The 18,017-nt window shown below is 34.9% G+C and overlaps 1 protein-coding gene across 2 annotated transcripts in view; it reads left to right on the plus strand.

Moving 5' to 3' along the window:
* Positions 1 to 1,592: 1,592 nt before the first annotated feature.
* Positions 1,593 to 18,017, plus strand: part of LOC145774769 (uncharacterized) — an 81,877-nt gene continuing 65,452 nt past the window's right edge. Inside the window, exons 1-3 of one of the 2 annotated variants that reach the window (XM_082586077.1) lie at positions 1,593 to 1,868; positions 4,592 to 4,733; positions 5,073 to 7,165. In XM_082586077.1, coding sequence (XP_082442203.1) covers positions 1,652 to 1,868; positions 4,592 to 4,733; positions 5,073 to 5,175 — 462 coding nt within the window. In that variant the 5' untranslated portion in view covers positions 1,593 to 1,651 and the 3' untranslated portion in view covers positions 5,176 to 7,165. Of the gene's footprint in view, positions 1,869 to 4,591; positions 4,734 to 5,072; positions 7,166 to 18,017 lie in introns of those variants that run through there. The other variant, XM_082586076.1, reaches the window with a different exon arrangement.

The raw sequence follows: 18,017 nt of genomic DNA on the forward strand, positions 1-18,017 counted from the left end.
GTTATGGTCAATTTACCATGTTATTTTAATGGTTTAGCGGCCATCTTGGATTGCCATATTGAATTTATAGGCTATCAGATGATTTAACAATTCTGAAAATGGTTTCATTGACTCTACAGGGTATAAAAACCTAGATATAGACACCAAAATTACATGTTTTGGTCATAGGATGACCGAGTTATGGTCAATTTACTGTTATTTTAATAGTTTGGCGGCCATCTTGGATTGCCATATTGAATTTATAGGCTATCAGATAATTCAACAATTCTGAGAATGGTCTCATTGACTTCACAGGGTATAAAAACTTAGATATAGACACCAAAACTACATGTTTTGGTCATATGATGACCGAGTTATGGTCAATTTACTGTTTTGTTCAATGGTTTGGCGGCCATCTTGGAAGCTATCTTGAAAATAACCACTTTCCGGAAGTTGGATTCCTTAACATTTTGAATATGTTAGTACTGACACTCAATACTAATCAAATCAGTTGAAAAACCATTGGTAACTTATTGTAACCAAAAAGGTAACACCAACAACAAACAAGCGACTACAATAAGAAAAAAACAAGCAAAAAATTAATACATGACGTCACAATGACGTCATTAATAACATAATTTTGTGTCATTTTTATCTCGTGTATTTTATAGTGGCAGTCAGTCCAAATGTAAAAAAATAACGTATCTAATTGCATAAAAATGCCATGAAAAGAGCTCAAAATTGACTTGGGGGAATCCCCGATTTGGGGGTGATCACGTGACCCAAAAAGTTGTGGCACCCACTAAAATTGAAGTTAGATTCATCAACTACAAAAAAATGCAAAAAAACAACGTGTAACACGTTTAGCCTAAAGATGCTCATTTTTGCCCCTAAGGGCCTGCACTAGTAGTTAAGTGACGAAATACCAAAAACATCATTAAACCGATCACTCTAAAAATTTAGCTTTGAATTTGAAAAAGTGCCAGTTTTGTTCGTTATATTAGACTTGGTCGCACAGTTAGAAATTGAGAATTTGTATATTTTCGTTCGACTTCACAGTTTGATTTTCATCAAATTATGTAAAAATAACTCAATCCTAGATTGACTCATTGAGCTATTTTTGCTGTTTAATGTATGTAATGATGTACGCCAGGGTTCATCATGGGAACGGCGACATACGCATGCATATGCTGTCACTGATAGTTGCCGAGTTTGACATTTTGGCGAGGTTGCCATATTTGTGTCGTCATGAAATATGGCGCCATATTGCTTTTGAAACAGTAGCCTATAAGGATGTGTTACAAATTCTTTATTATTTGTGTATGTACAACAGTACAATCACACTTGTTACTCATCAAAAGATGTGGAAGTTAGTATTTACAATACTGTCGTAATAGCGTAACAATGTTTTACATAACTTTCAACAAAACTAAATTGTTTGTTGCACTTTATTTGATTTATATTTATGTTAAAGAAGAGAAAATATTTTTTCAAATCTAAAAACTTTTGGAAATTAAATATTTAATGTCCAATTTTTGAGTTCGCGAAATGAACGGGTTGTAGTTGCTAGTGTGCAGCACTCCTGTAGTCATCGCACCTTTCATCATTATTATCATGGATACAGAAGCAACATTCACTTTTTGTTGCGTTTTTATATTTAAAACATTGATTTATGAAGAAATGTGGAGATGAAATTGGAATATTAGTATTAACAAACCATCAATCTCCAACAGGGTTGATATACGCTGTCGGTGGTCTTAACAGTGGGGCGTTGAACACAGTGGAATGCATGGATCCACGAGAAGGTCTGTGGAGAGGAATTCCGTCGATGAAAGTTAAAAGATGTTATTTATCTGCAGTTGTTTTGAACGATCAAGTCTATGCAATAGGTAGGATCGGTTGTATTATTATGATATCAACGTTTGTTGCCATGTTTATATTGATCTGTATGTAACAACTAGGACATCTAGAATCTGAAGTTTTTCTGACCAGATCAATATAATTAATAGAACATACGCAACTAAGTACCAGGCGAGCATGAGAAAATCTTTCAAAGTTGATAAATATAAAAGTTAATGTAAAATTAAAAAATATTTAACGAGCTTTTTTCTCAATTTTTGAGATTTGACTTTATTGACCATTTCGTTGGCGTGGTATCTGGATCGTTTGTTTATACAGACTTGGGTTCCATGACAAGCGAAATAATTATTAAAAGTAATAAAACAAACCAAATCCGGTACTCACAATCCTCCTTTGTGGCGTTCAGAACAGCTCAGTTTGGAGTAAGTTAACACACGATTACGTCACAAGGCCAGTGCAGCGCTTTGAGTGTGGCGTGTGCAGCGCTTTGAGAAGCTGTATGAACAAAGGATGACAAAGCATAGATTAGCGCCACCCTACGTCTAACCAGGCACGAGAACAACTTTAACTTGACTCAGTGCTACTCAACCACTGGGTTGCGACCTCAGTGTGGATGGTCCTTGAATGTCAATGGTCAAACTAACATTGATCAATTTGACAGAAATCTCACAAAGTCCCGAAAATTCGAAACTTTGCAAGTTTTGCTGTTTAGTTTTGCAAAACTTTCAACAAGTTCTTTTGATCACGAGCAACCTGCTGTATTGCATTAACTTCTCCTCTGCCTTGAAAAGTTTCGAAACAAACCATTGCCAGTATGGCGACTGTCATTGTGACGTCACAAGCCTACACGGGTACGTGGCCTTCCATGTTTCGTTAGTTTTTGATTAGGCTGCAACTGTTAAGTATTTTCTTATAAACCTGCTTAACACAAAAAGTCGTGAACAGCTAAATATAAGTTTTTTGCTTCAAACTTCCAATTTAGTGATTTACATTGCGCCACCTAATGACAGAGGAGATATTGTGCGTCCACCATTATGAACAGCTCGAAGCTTCTAAGATCCCTTTCTACATTTACGAGTGTATCTGATTTTTTCGTTTCCAACTGGATAAATACCTGAATGTTTCGGTCCAAAAACAAAACATCGACTTTCACCACCCATACATGATTTGCTAGCATGTCGCCATTACAGAAAACGTTCCCAGCATAATCTATCTTGCCACGTTTTAGATATTCAGCTAGTTTGGAAGCTTCACTTCCGGAAACGGAATGTTGGCAAATTGAAGTTGATTCAAGTTTTCATCTTGGAGGCTGTTTGACAGAAGTTGTTTATTTATCAACAGTGGAATAACCTCAGCAGAATTCTGCAAATTGTAATACATTAATAAAACAAGTGAACCAGAATACAGCAGCACACTCTGTTGTACGTTTTCGCTGCACACAAATGTATGCAGCAAAAACGTTTATATTTCTGTCAAAACAGTTTCTTTGTGGAAAACCTTAAAAGATTTCAGAAAGAAGTGATGAACGGAATCAGAGAGATTCATGTAATTTAATATTTCAAAAACGAAGTTTAGATCAGCATCTTTTATTTTATATTCTGGTGCGAGTGACCATTTATCAAATGTGACCACTCACTGCAGCTGTTCTTTCTCAACAACCTGATTTGAAACTATTTTCTGTGCAATTTTTATTCCATTTTTTTTTTGACTGAGTCAAACTGCAAAGTCTGACTGCAGAACATGTTTGTGAAATTCGACAAAACTTAATGGCATAGCATTCCTTAGCATCATCATTTAGTTTTTTCATAACTTTGGTATCAGTCTTTGAATTGCAAATATCATCGACATTGCTAATATATAATATGTTGACTTTTAGAAAACCACTTGTTGTCACTGTCATCTTGCATTACAAAATGATGAAGAGTCACTTATTTTAGCCTCTGTTTCAGCTCCAAGTTGTTCATTTGTAACATAAGTAATTGAGCATTTTTGCTCGAAGAACCACTACAAAACAATGTAGAAAACTAGTTTTTAATAGCCTGGCATTCTTCGGATGTAAAACTGAGATGACTGACGACAGAAGGAAATGTCATATTTATGTTAAAATAAAACAAAAAATTTGAAAATGCGGTACCAAATAATCGTTATAACACTATAATAAATAACCAAAATAATGCGATAAATGCAATCACGGTGCATGATATCGAAGGTGCTGAAGAAAAAAAGTGGATTGATATTTAGCGCAATCTACATAAACACAAAATTCAGATAAAACACGCTCGCGGCATCCCCAGCTGAACAAATCTTAACCAAGGGTGTTATTATAACGCAGATTCAAGATGATTGCGATATCTCACCACTTATGATTTCTAAATGTTTCCATTGCATGACGTCACTCCTTGTGTCTTTCATAAAATGTAATGATGTGTTTTTTAAATGATATTTTTGCTTACTTTGCTACAAATTGCTATGAATGTTCGTCCTTGTGAGATGAAACAAAATTTTTCCATTTTTGCAACTCATTCAAAGTCGTTCACTCAATAAGCCAATGCAGATGCTATGACAGTTTGTTCATCATCTTGGCTGATATACTTTGCGTGCATTTAGTCTCACTTGAGTTGATTATTTGGTATAAACCTTTTGGTATAAACCTTGCAGTATAACAAGTCTGCACTGTTTCAACGAGGCAGCCTAGGTTACCAGAATATTTATACAATTCGTGAATATTAACTTCGAAGTCTTGTTCCAACAGGAGGTTATGGCAATAGAAAACTGTCTTCAGTTGAACGATTCGATCCACGGAAGCAAGCATGGTCCGATGTTGCTGATATGAACGTTGCAAGATTTAACCACGGTTCATGCGTCATAGACGGGAGGGTGTATGTCGCTGGAGGGTGAGCGGTTGTTTGTGGACGTCATCAATGCATAGAAAGCATGAATATGTTGAATTAATGGAGTCTACCAACCTGTGAATAGAAACATACGAGATTCTAATAACTTAATATGAGATCATTACAATTTATTGAAACATAGTTTGGTTGAATCTGTCCATCGCTGATGTAAAATTTCAAGTTTAAGTCCATTTTGTTTTTAATATTTCAAATTTGCCATATTCAACTTTTGCAAACGACAAAGTTGATTTAACTGAAATAACTCAATCAGTTTTGAACGCTGTTTTGTTTTTTAATGTTACTGCTTCGTGTTGTAATTTTTTATTCGATCATAATTTACAGACAAACCGACGCAATAGAAACTTATGATGCAGCGAAGAATACGTGGGAAGTAGTTGGAAATGTTGAAGAAATGAAAGACGCACAATTCATTGTAGCGATATAGTTGTCACTAACTGGTTGCGTCATCACATCGATGACTTTTCAATGTTTTGTTTTGTTGCATTTTAAAATTCGAAATCTTTTACTTTCCTTTTTATAAAAGCAGATTTGTTTGTCTCGCTTTATGTTTGGTGCATTTTCTTGTGTTTAAAACAACAAACAACTTATTTTGTATTTTATTTTGTTGTTGAATCATCGTTTCAAAACGACAAAAGAGCGTAGGCTAATATGTGGAAATTAAACTTATTTTTCAGAATATCCTTTTTTTCAGTTTTCAGAGCTGTGAACAAAAAACGATGTTTTTTTGTGTTTTCAACGTTGTTTTATATCAATGCAGAGTAAGCCAGAAGTAGTCGTCATTTTCGTTGATCTCATCACGCATTGTTTTGTTGTTAACCTCTGACCAGCCCTGGCGAAGAGAGAACATGCGAGCGATTTTCTGTGCTAACCATAGTTCTAACATGCTCAACCAACTCGTATTAGCTCAAAGTCTCCTGAGACAAAAAGTGACATATTATTTGATTGGCCTGTGCAAGTGATGTGACCAAACTGTTGATTGAATTGTCATTTCTTAGTATTTTTATCCCATTTCCATCATTTTACTAAGCTTAGCTAGAGTGCCCATGAAAACGAACTCATAAATTACGTAATTTTTTTGCTGTGCTGCATTTTGTTGTGTTATGTTTCTCAAAATACTTGAAATCATGGAGAGATTGCCGCAAAACAGTTCGATTTGAACTCTAATGTTTGTCGTTCATAGCTCTATAATAAATAGCGCTAAACTTTTACTCAAAATCTAAATTTCTATTGATAGTTGCTGACAGGTTGCTTACCCACCGTTAAGACAAGGAAACACTACATGATAAGATCCATCTCATAAAGCTTTGCTAAGATAATTTGGTTGGCTCTAACTGTGGTAGTAGAGTTGTCACCTTATACCAGCAATATATATGCTGCAGAATAATGTTCGCCTGCTTAAATCCGTAGTGCTTGCTGCAAATCAAATTGAATTGTTCTTTCCTTGATTCCCTTATAGAAGTGTACGTAATAATCGAAATTTGTAACTGATATTTCTGCTCTTCTTTCGTTCAATGATATAACTCCATCATGTCCTCATCACAATAATCAAAGTTTCAAAAATAACAATCAAGTCACTATTACACTTTTAATTTGGTTTATTTGCTTATTGTTTGGTGATTAACTTTAAGATGAGTGTTTTATGTAAACCTTGCAATAGAACACGTTTGCATTGAATATAAGAGCCAATTAAGGTTACCAGAATATTTGCATGATTCTTGGATATCAACTATTTTATATCAACTATTCAACTAGTTTATATTTCGGGTAACCAATAGTGCTCTTGAGGTTTGACCGGTGAAGAATTTCTGCACAAGGATGAGTTCACTCAATGCGGTCAACTTTAAAAGCATAACCTGGGTATCCAGTGTCTTTCAATTACTCAGCAACCATTTCTAGAGATTGCAATGGTAGACTCTGAAGACTTGGTCCATTGATGTTTACGGCCAACAGCGTAAATACAAGTGGAAGCTTTGATCATAGCGTGGTGTGATAAAAATATTTTGCGAAAATCCACGTAAACTTATTGCAAATGTACTGTATTTACTAGCCTACCTTGTTCTTGAGCAATTGTATTGAGTGATATGCGATCATTTGACCCGACAAATTGCACTTTGCCGCATAATCAAATTTGCGTCACTGGTTTGGAGAGCTTCGGACAAAACCGTCAACTGCCAAGCACAATTCTTAAAAAAACAAGGTTTCAAAAAATTGCTTGGTAGTCGTTTTGATAAAATACTTGTGAACGTGGCCAGGCCCGTAACTAGGGGGGCACAGGGGGGGCGAAGCCCCCACTACAAAAATGTTAGCCCCCCTGGGAAGAATTATATTAATTACCTCTTTTTGCTGACTTTTCAGTTCTATACTGAATGGGTTGTTTCATTGTAAACATTGTGTGTTTAATAAGAATAAATGTGTGGTCGAATGTTGTGTTAAACAGACAGACTCGAGATGTATTGGTTATTAGATCCAGAGTAGGCCTACAGTGCAGTAGATAGAGAAATAGTGCAGTTTCTGGCAGTAAATAAACTGAGTTTTCGAGGTACTTATGATAAAATTGTGCTTGAAGAGCGAGGCCTGCTCATAAACTTGTTTAATTACACCATGAAAAAAGATTCCAAGTTATCACAAATTGTCAAAGAAATCTTTAAAAACTCCTAAAAGCGAGTTCTGCGCTCTGTCGATGAAAAAAATACTCGGAATTTTGAAGCTTCAAAATTCCAAGTTATCACAAATTGTCAAAGAAATCTTTAAAAACTCCTAAAAGCAAGTTCTGCGCTCTGTCGATGAAAGAAATACTCGGAATTTTGAAGCCAGCCGATACCTGCCACCAGATGCGCGAAACAGACATAAATGAATCGTTAAAGTTGATAGACACTTTAACCAACATAATTCAGTTACTACGAATAGTGATGATGGATATGATGCGCTTCTACAGGAATGCAACAAATTGCATGATTAGATAACTAAGAAGAACATTATCATGAAACTGGTGAAGCACTGCTACGACGTAAGCGCAATCTAAGTACACGCCTTACTGGTTTCTTGGTGATGGAAGAGTTACTAGTTGCTGCAGGAATGGAGGAGGAAAGGGATCTGAGAAAGTTACTTATGCTGTGATAGACAAAATAGGTTTGGAGATGAAGCTCAGCTTTGCATACAATTCATGGTTTTACACATCTGTTCGTGCCCTTTCTAGAAGAAATAAAAATTTCTTGGATCGTGAATCGCTCATATCACTATCTCTATATATGCAACTGAAGATACATATTCCATCAGAAGCGGAATTGCAAGTCTCAAAACAGTTCCTACATGACCATGTGGAAGTTGCAGAACACCGGGATTCCAATATAGTAGGCTACTGAAAGAACTGTACAATCAATGACTGGCATTCCCGAATGCATATAAGCTTGCCGCTATACTGTGGAATCATTCTGTCCAGTAATACGTTTGTGAGAGTGACTTCTCGGTCTTATCTCGGATAGACAAGCTCGGGACTTTACTAAGTCCCGGAGACAAGCTTACTGGCAGGTCTATGTTCCAGATGAGACAGTCGAACTTGGTTTTGTTGGTGTTTGAAAAGGAAATGATCGAGAAAATAGACCTGGACATTTTTGTTAATAGATTCAGTGAAGTCCATACACGCCTTCTGTTAAGATAGGATAGGACCTAACCTATCTATGGCGAGGATAGGCTACATTTCACTGTTGATGTGAAATACATTCTCACTATTATCATTAAAGGATTGATCTTGAAGAGATGATTGTTGATTCTGCACTAGAGAAAATGAGGTGCGATGTACACACTGTAGAGTGTAGCCTACAATTGTTTACAAAACGATCAGTGATAGATGCAGCGACTGCCCCCTCTTTGATCATAGTTAAACGCCTATTTTCTATTTGTAGGCTATAGTATCGTCGGTATATTTTATGTGATTTATGCAACGCATTAGAATAAACCAAAACAAACTCGAAGTCCATGAAAAGCAATGGATTAACAAACAAAAGAATCAACTACAAAATCATAAATTTTACTGCGGTTTCTATGCCAATTATTTAACCATTTTATCACTAGTTGATGGTCGGATGTTTTAAAAATGCTTTTGCTTCTCAATTTCTATGCTGTCGTCAGTATACTGTTTAAGCCAAAGCATGTAATTATTGACTCTATAATGCCAGTTCCCGCTGCTGTTTCTACAATAATCTATGCTAATATAAACGCTGTAATGCGATTAATGTTTTTGCGTAATACCACATTGTGTACAAACGTCGTTTTCGTACATGATACGGAAGGTAAAAGTTGGGCCCCCTCTAGAATACTTTTTGCCCCTCCTGGTGCTCCAAGCTAGTTACGGGCCTGAACGTGGCCGATCTGTTGCTTTGGATTTATTTTGTTTTGATGGGGTTTTTGAAGTAGGCTATTATAAATAATACTGGAAAACTATGCTACAGCTCGAGCTGTTCAAAACAAACAGATTTTGAAAATTTTGTTTTGACTCAAAATTCCTTGTTTTTTTCTTCGTTTCAAAATATTTTTTTCATCGAAAAATTGGTATAGTATTTGTTACTTGAAGTTTAAGCTTGTTGAACTATAGTTACCTGCAAGTTAGGTTATTTTCATCTACTCAATGAAAGTTTTACAACGAGATCCTGGGTGTAACTTTGCAGTCTTCGTATATTACCCGAATGAAGCTTAGACTCTGGAGCAGTGGTTTTCAATCTTTGTGTAGGCCTACTGTTCCCCCCTTACAGAAGTCTACATTATCATCGGCCCACAGAAACTCATAAAAACGTTGCAAATTTATTACAAATATATTAAACAACCCAAACAGTCACTTAAATGAATAGAACCGCACCCGATCTGGACCAGATAAAGTGGTTGTTTGGGAAGAACACGAGTCTCAGCAAATGGTCTTTCTTGAACGAGATGGATGAGTTTGGTAATTTTCAATGAGCTTTTCAATACTGGGAAACATTTTGGTCAAGCATAATCGTAACTTGCACTGTTTGCTGGTGGATGATCGCAATAACGTCAAACCTGAAAACACTTTTGTCCAAATAAGACGTCGGAAATGAAAGATTCAATGACCTTACCTCGTTACATATGGGCGACATGGTATTTAACAAGTTTCGTGATCATTCTAACTTTTTGAGAATGCGCTGTCCCTCGCGTGTCGACCTTTCTGGGTTTTCTCCCCTCTATTGTATGTTTTTACTGCAAAGCCCAAGATGGCAATGTGATCCAATTTGATAATCACTGGCCTAGAGCACCACACTTTTCGACCAGACCATTGCAGTGATAACTTGCGAATGACGTATCATTGATAAGTATCAATGTTACGTTTACCTCATTGTATTGCATTGCAAGGTAGGTCTACAGCAGGGGTGGGCGAACTACGGCCCGCAAGACCATTTTATTCGGCCCGCCGGCACTTGCAGAAACTACTAATCATCACTTATTGTTTTAATTAAACAGATTACATGACAAAATATTATTCCCTTTACGAGTGTGTTTTTCTCCACTTTCAGTGCGTAAACGCACACACGTCAGTCGCGCATGTATTGCAACATGCTCTCACGCATTGTTTGATTCAATTGTTTGATCATACAATACAAATACGGTAGCAGCTACCGTAGGCCTACCAGTACTTCTACTTTCCTCCAAATAACTTTTCATTGTTATTTTAGACGCACAGTTTAATGTTTTCTACTTCGACAGGATTTTTGTTAAAAAATAAAAGATTTATATTTTTACTCTGTTGAAATAATGAGTGGTGAGAAGCGAAAGATTGAAGACGAAAGTCGTGTTTTCAATAAGGAATGGACTGTTAAAAACTATTTTATCGAAATTGGGAATAAAGCAGTTTGCTTGTTGTGCCGTGAGTCCGTGGCTGTTTTCAAGGAGTAGCCTACAATTTAAAAAGACACAACCAAACCAGAAGATTGTAAAAAAACTGTGAACACTTGCACAAGTCTCATTAACTTTTGTGATGATGATTGCATAGCTTTAAACGTAACTGAGTGTGAAATACAAAAATTGTATATTGAATATGAATATGAATTGAATATGCGTTTATTTACCAGGGTAAATTTTCCTACTTTGTAATGAGAGTGTGCGGCCCCCCGGCTGCAACATTTTTTTAAATGTGGCCCTCAGTACAAAAAGTTTGCCCACCCCTGGTCTACAGTATCACTACACTATAGGTTTGTTTGTCAACTAAAAATTTCCGTGCGTACATTGCAACATCACAACAAGCAACAGCTGTCATATTTACGTCGTTTTAATGTTACGAGATGCTATAATGATGTAAAAATGACAACTGAATAGGAAGTAGAATCAATTAAAACAAACATATTTTGAAATTGTAAAATATTTCGTTTGGTTTCGATCGAGGATGCAAATTTTCTTTATCTTTTGTGACATGTTACTTTGGAAAGTGAATGAAAATGTGTCATCATATTTTTGAACGTGGCACCACAATGTTTGAGTGGCCTTTTAAATGTTCCCCACTGTTTCCCAGTACATGAAAAATGCAGTGTAAATGTTGTCAGTTGCAGCTTTCACTTCACAGTAACTTCAACACCAGTAACCGCCAGATTTGCAAAACGTATTTTCAGAATTTCGATTACTAAAAATTCCTGTTTTTTTTTCAAATCTAACACCAGACATCCAAAAAACTTACGACAAAAAGATAAATATTATAAAAAAAGACAAAAAAGATGTGTATTTAATGATACAATCAGCAATAAAAGCAAAGTGCTCTTTGTAGATAAATTACGGACTTTAATTGTTGTAAACTGTAGTGCAACAAAACAAGAACTTTCGAAAGCGACTTTTACTCTGATCACAACCAAAGCAATTTGATTCACATGTTGGCAGTATTGGGGCAAGTGGCAGCTTGCACTTTCATGAGGATGGTTAAATTGGCAATCCCATTAATTAGGCTAGGTTGATTTATGGTGTACGAGTTGACGACTAAGCATACTTCGTTCTGTTTTGCACCAGCCTTCGAATCGTTGTTCGTTGCATAGATGATTTGCATGTTTCTTGAATAAAAGTTGTTATTTATCTTTTGAGAAAACAAAAGCTTGTAATCAGGACGAATATAAAATGACGTTGCCAACGTTCATATGAGTCGTTTTAGTTTTATTCTATCACGATGACATGAAGTTGCCAAATGATTTCAGTTAATAAAAGTAGTTTGCATCCATCGTAAGTTACATTTGACTTGTACAATGTTGTTACTAAGCGATAGCAACCAAACAGGGTTTGTTCAAGTCTTTGGTTGAATGGATTTGAAGTATGTAAAAATGTTGTTGCTAAGCATTTGCAACCAAACATGGTTTGTTCAAGTCTATTAACGGTTGAATAGATTTGAAATATCTTTGTGGTGTCAGGGTTTATGTTGGCTTGGTTTGCGTGTGATCAACTTGGTTTCTTTGTTTGGTGCCGCGCTATTCTCGTATTGCAGCAATTTGAAGAGTTGTAAAATAACATTGACTTCAAGTCAAACTCATAAGCGCTGTCAAGAAAATTTCTGACAGTAAAGGCGCGAATTCGCACCAGCATTGTTCGAAAGGACTTGGGCAAAACAAAATTTCATTACAACATTTTGTTGTTTCGAGCAACTCTAATTGCAAACGAAACATTTTGTGTGAATACTTTTTGAATATTTTTTGCTATGATAAGTTGTTTGCAGGTAATTGGTACTTTGGCAGGTAGCTGCAGTTAAAGGAAAGTTATTATGTTTCCTCCAGTCAGTGGCTTATGAAATTTCATTTTTTGAGGTAGTTGTAGGCTATATTGAATACCGCAGCTTTCAAAACAATATTTTGCTTCAATTCAACATTTAATTCTCTGATACTTTTTCATTTCGAAATTGTAACAATTGTGTTTTTTATGGGTTCCAAATAGAAGTAAAATGCATGAGAATATTAGAATGCAAAAAATGTCTTGAAGTACAAAATGTGCGGCCTTGCTTATAAACTGCTTGGTCAACTTTTATTAAATTTCTCTAAAAAATGTTTTGCACGTCATTCAATGCATTTCTTTTGTGTTCAGTTCAGCAGACCATAGGCCTACGAAGGGCCATAGACATTTCTTTCTATAGCAGTGTACTGTTCATAATCATGAAAGAAATCAAGGGATCTATTCGAAGAGGTGCCATTCCGCAATCGATGGCATGGATTAAGTGTCTTGCCAAAGACACAGCCACATGCTCTTGAGTGGTGTCGAACCGGCGCTCTATCGAACATCAAACTAAGGCTCTCGCCACTCAGATATCTGGCCAATTCCTTATAGGTTCAGTTTGTTACAGTGTTAAAAATATGTCTTCCACTGATTTGTTTAAAGTATCTCTATTTTATTTAGATTTGATCACATTTCATCAAAATAACTTAACTTTTTTTAGGAAAATATCACAAACTTGTAGAACAACACGGACCAACTTAGTTTAGTTTTCAGTCGTTTGAAGTTGCATGCTTTTGAGTCGATGTTTCCTCAAATTAGTGCTATAATAATATAAAAATTATCTTTGTTATCCTGCATGATGTGACATCCATGGTCAAGGCATCAACAAATGTGTGAGATATTAACAGAATTTATAGACATATTTTATTATCATTGACCTTTTTTCTGGTATTGAGTAAACTAATAGGGACATTGCATTACGAGATGCGCACTTGCGCAACATTAAAAGGATCTATTGCTAATTTGTCAATTCATAATTGGGACCTAAAGTGTCAACACAGTTTAAATTACCAACACAGTAATGTTGTGTAGATTTATTGAACAGAAATCTTATTAGGGAATGGGTTGTATGGCTTTTTTATCAAATCCAACTTTAGCCCTGGTTTTAAGATACAACAGTAGACTTGGTAATATTCCAAGACCTCTAGTAAACGAAAATTAAAATTTTCATTCAAACCAGTTCAATATAGGCGACTGAAAATTACAAAATGACATTAAAATGTGTGAAAAAGACAAATAAATCTTTCCAACCTCCACCAATTAAACAACCGTCATGAGTTTGCAGGAATCATGGCTTACTTTTTGTAAGTGAGTAATTTTTGATCCCTTTTTTTAAAGCAATTGATCTAATTCTGGTTATGTGAGCAAGAAGGTGAACGAAGATCATGTTTTATTGCGCAAACGGCCAAAACTAAATCTTCCAGTGAGCGGAGAGCCGCAACTGGAAAAAGGCAAACCACACCTTGTACGGGCTTATTGATTCGCATTGTATCAATTAGGAACATATGTGGAAGAGAAAAAAGCAGCATGCCTACGAAAACTCAAAGAACTATCTAAAATGGGATTTTTCCCTTAGCATGTTTCTGTTTATAATTAACATTAAAATTTTAGATATCCAACAATACAACACCAGTAGTCCAAAATATTTTGCATTGTTATGTTGTATGATGTTCACAAGCGAATCTATTCGATTTAAAGAATTCAGCCTTTACAGGATATTTAGAAGTAAGCTAATTGTAAGTTTCAAAAGACGTTGTTTTCTTGCAACCACATCTATTTACCGAAAGATTTCAAAATTTCACCTACGTTTTATTGAAATTACATCTGAAGTAAGTGATGCTGCTGTTGTTGATTCTTACAAAAAAATAAAAACTTTTAAATGTCTAGCTACTTGTATTTCTGCACAGAAGGGATCATAGCAAAGTCAAACATTGAGTTGTCATTTAGATCACCATCGATTATTGCTTCATACATTGCTTCATATTTTGCTGATCTGCGTTTTTTTTTCCCTTGTTTGTAAGTCTACCATGATCAATTTTAGGATGACTTATTGCAGCATGGTTAGGTTTCGCCCCTCTGCACTTTTTGGGTGTGTACGCCACTACTCAGATTGAACATGCGCAGATTGAACATGCGCAACCTTAGCTTAATCTTAAATACATAGAAACTGTTCACCAGGCATTTGATAAATAAAATGACTTGCGTTCTTCTGGTGATCACACTGGGTTACCATCAGATGTTAATATTGATGTCCAGGTTTTATTTCCAACATTTCGTCACTCAGCACGACTGACTTTATCAAGTGGTTGAAACAGATAAACACTAAGCTACCTGTTTAGCAGCAAATCGCACAACACAAAAACATACTGACAAAATGAATAAAGTAGCAAGAACCAGAGTTAAAAAACTCCCCAAGATTTCCACTCAATTCAATTGACACGCAGTGATGCCTAAAACAGTAGGCTACTATGTGGCAGCGTAAACTCATCTATTTCTTTATGACTCAATGATACTTTTTGAAAACAAAAGGGAAAGCTTTGGCCATCATTCTGATTGAGAACACGTGCCTTTTGGTTAATGTTGGTCTAAATAATTTTATGATCTAAAGTTATAGACATTGCGCTTTGGTGCTCGTTGATTTAAGATTACGTTAGTTTGTCCAATGTACTGTATATTAAATCACATTCATGACACAAAACTTGGTAGATCAACCCTGAAACTTCATCCTTCTTTCTCGGGGCCGTTTGTAACTTGGTCTTTGGTAACCTAGTATAGTCACCAGAAGAAAGCAATCATTTGATTTAGCGTAATTTGTTAAAGAACTATTGCATTTAAAATTAAATCCTATTGTGTTGATAAAATATACATTTTGAACTTTAAACATGGTTTTGCGATAAAAAGGTTTGGCGATGAAAATTAAAACAAATGTGAGTGAAAGTGATTTTAATAAGCGGCAACCATGTACTGAAAAACAATCAAAGCCATTGTATATTATATGTTGCAGAGAAATCATAGAAAATGGGATTCAAGCAATTTAAAAGCACGCATATGGAAGACATCATGCACAAACTGAACGAGTAAATACATTTCTTTATATTTTTTCATTTGTGCACACTGGTTTATAGTGCTGATATTTGTGACAACTCAGTAAAGAAGAAATGGAATTGAATTGCTTGTAGTTTCAAATTGAAGCTGTTTCAATTTTCATTATGATATTTATTATATATGATGTAAATTGGAAACATTTAAAAAATCAATGATTCTGTTTTTTTTTTTTATGTTCATCCATGGTTCATCTTGAATTTGATGTATAACGTTGACACGGTACAAGAAATTGTAGGCATTGAACTGACCGACACTTCACCAATCTTATATGTCTAATGATAAATCAAATAGCAAAAACTGTTTGCTCTGGTTTCAGTTTTTTCATATTCGTCACACTTTACCTTGGTGATGCTGGATTTGACTACTTATATTTCAAATAAGTTGTATGCTTGGAACATAATCCTATCTGCATCGGAAGTTTGTTTATACTTAAATATTCGTACTTGATACTAAAACTGTTTAAAACAACTTTCTGTTTGGGCCAATAAAACTTTAAAAGATTTAAGGCAGTTGGACATTAAAATGGAGACAAACAAATATTGCATTGAAATAAAATCTAATATTGACTTATTTAAAATTTTTCAACTCATAAATTTCCACAATACTTTGGTTTCTATGAATTTTCACAGCAGTTGTCTAAATTGTAATAAAGTTGTTTTGATGGATATTTCTTGACTTGAATCTAGCCTACTGACCTTGAAAAAAAAGATTAATATTTGAATTTGTTGAAAATAGAGAAAGGAAATCTGGAAATGGTTATTGTGACGTCACTTTGACTGCGGGAGATGATGAATTTTCTAGCCACAAATGTATCCTTGGAGCATTTTCCTCTTTTTATCGAAAGCTTTTCTCTTCAGAGGTGAATTTTGTTAAGACCTTATTTGTTTCTTTGTTGATGATGAGAAGGGAAACTGGTTACACATAAACCTCTAACTACAACACAAAGTTTGTTCGGTTCTTTATTTAAAATGTTAAAGTTTTGCGAAAAAGTGCAAAAGCATTTTTTGGTTATCATTTGAACCGAATTTGGCAATCAACCCTTTAATATTTTGTAGATAATTTAGAATTTTAATCAGTCATCGTTTGTTTTCGCAATACAAAGTATTAATGTTTTCATATATAATAGCCTAAAAAAGTTGTTTTTCATATTGTAGCTAAATATTAGCATACTTTAACTCTGAACACATGTGACTGCTTTAAAAAAAAAACAATTCATGAAATGATTTAGAAAGAAAAAAGATTTTATGAAGATTTACTGAATTATAGAGAATTGAACAATGCGGTTATTACTTTTTCAAAACTATTCAATCACAAAATACATAGCAATTGTATATTAGGGTCTAGGGCTAGGCCTGGCATAGAAAAAATAACACGCTTCTGGACATTTTGTTGTGTAAGCTACTTTATATAACAAGTATATACATTGACTGCAGACAGACACGCCACTGTTTCGACCTTAAAGTCTCCTCATTGCAATAAACGTAGATGTAGATTGGAGAGCATTTTTAGAAAAACAGAATTCACCAGATTAAACGTAATAACGTAAATTAAAATTGTTTTCACTTGAAATTTGAACAGAGATGATATTATTAGTTAAACTGAAAGGTATTTTCATCTTTGTTCAGCACTCGATTGTTTATTTGTAGCCTACAAGCTCATTTATTAGTCACATCATCAACATCATAATCTTGGTAAACGCGTAATGTTATGACTCAGCTTTGTTCATTTTGTGAATTGTTAGATGAAGGAAAAGTATGAAAGTAAAGCGAATATCCACGGAGTGAAAGAGGATACCATGGAAGCTGTTTTAAACTTCATGTATACTTGTGAAGTGGTGGTCACAAGTGAAAACGTATACAGTTTGCTTGAAGCTGCAAATTATTTGCAAATTCCAAGTAGGTGCTGTTGACGATTGTTTACTTTAAACGAATAAATTAATCTTTTTTTGTGTTCTACGAATGTGAGGAAACATTTTTCACAACAGCTTATGATAACTTTAATCATTTAAATTTTAAAACAACCAGTATTTTGAACACTTTTTTTGTTTTTAGACGAAGATATCAGTACAACAACAGAAGTTATAATTTTTAACTTGTTGATGGATAGTTTTGAAGCAATTTTCGTGATACTAAAAGATTATTCAATGGTGTCGGTTGTTGTTTAGATCTCAAGCAATATTGCATCGAATTTCTTCTTGATGAAATTGATGTGACGAATTGCTTAACAATTCAAGCATATTCGAAAATGTATGATCTGGACCAAGTTGTGACAAAAGCAAACATTGTCATTGCTGAGAACTTTGAATCAGTCATCGATGGAAAAGAGTTCAAAGAGCTAACACCAGATGTGATGTTTGAAGTGATGCAAGTGGAAGATAAAAAGGTTTGTATTTTAATCATGAGTTCATATTGAACA

Source organism: Aplidium turbinatum, chromosome 7 (genome assembly GCF_918807975.1).
Source record: "Aplidium turbinatum chromosome 7, kaAplTurb1.1, whole genome shotgun sequence".
NCBI classification, from domain to species: Eukaryota; Metazoa; Chordata; class Ascidiacea; order Aplousobranchia; family Polyclinidae; genus Aplidium; species Aplidium turbinatum.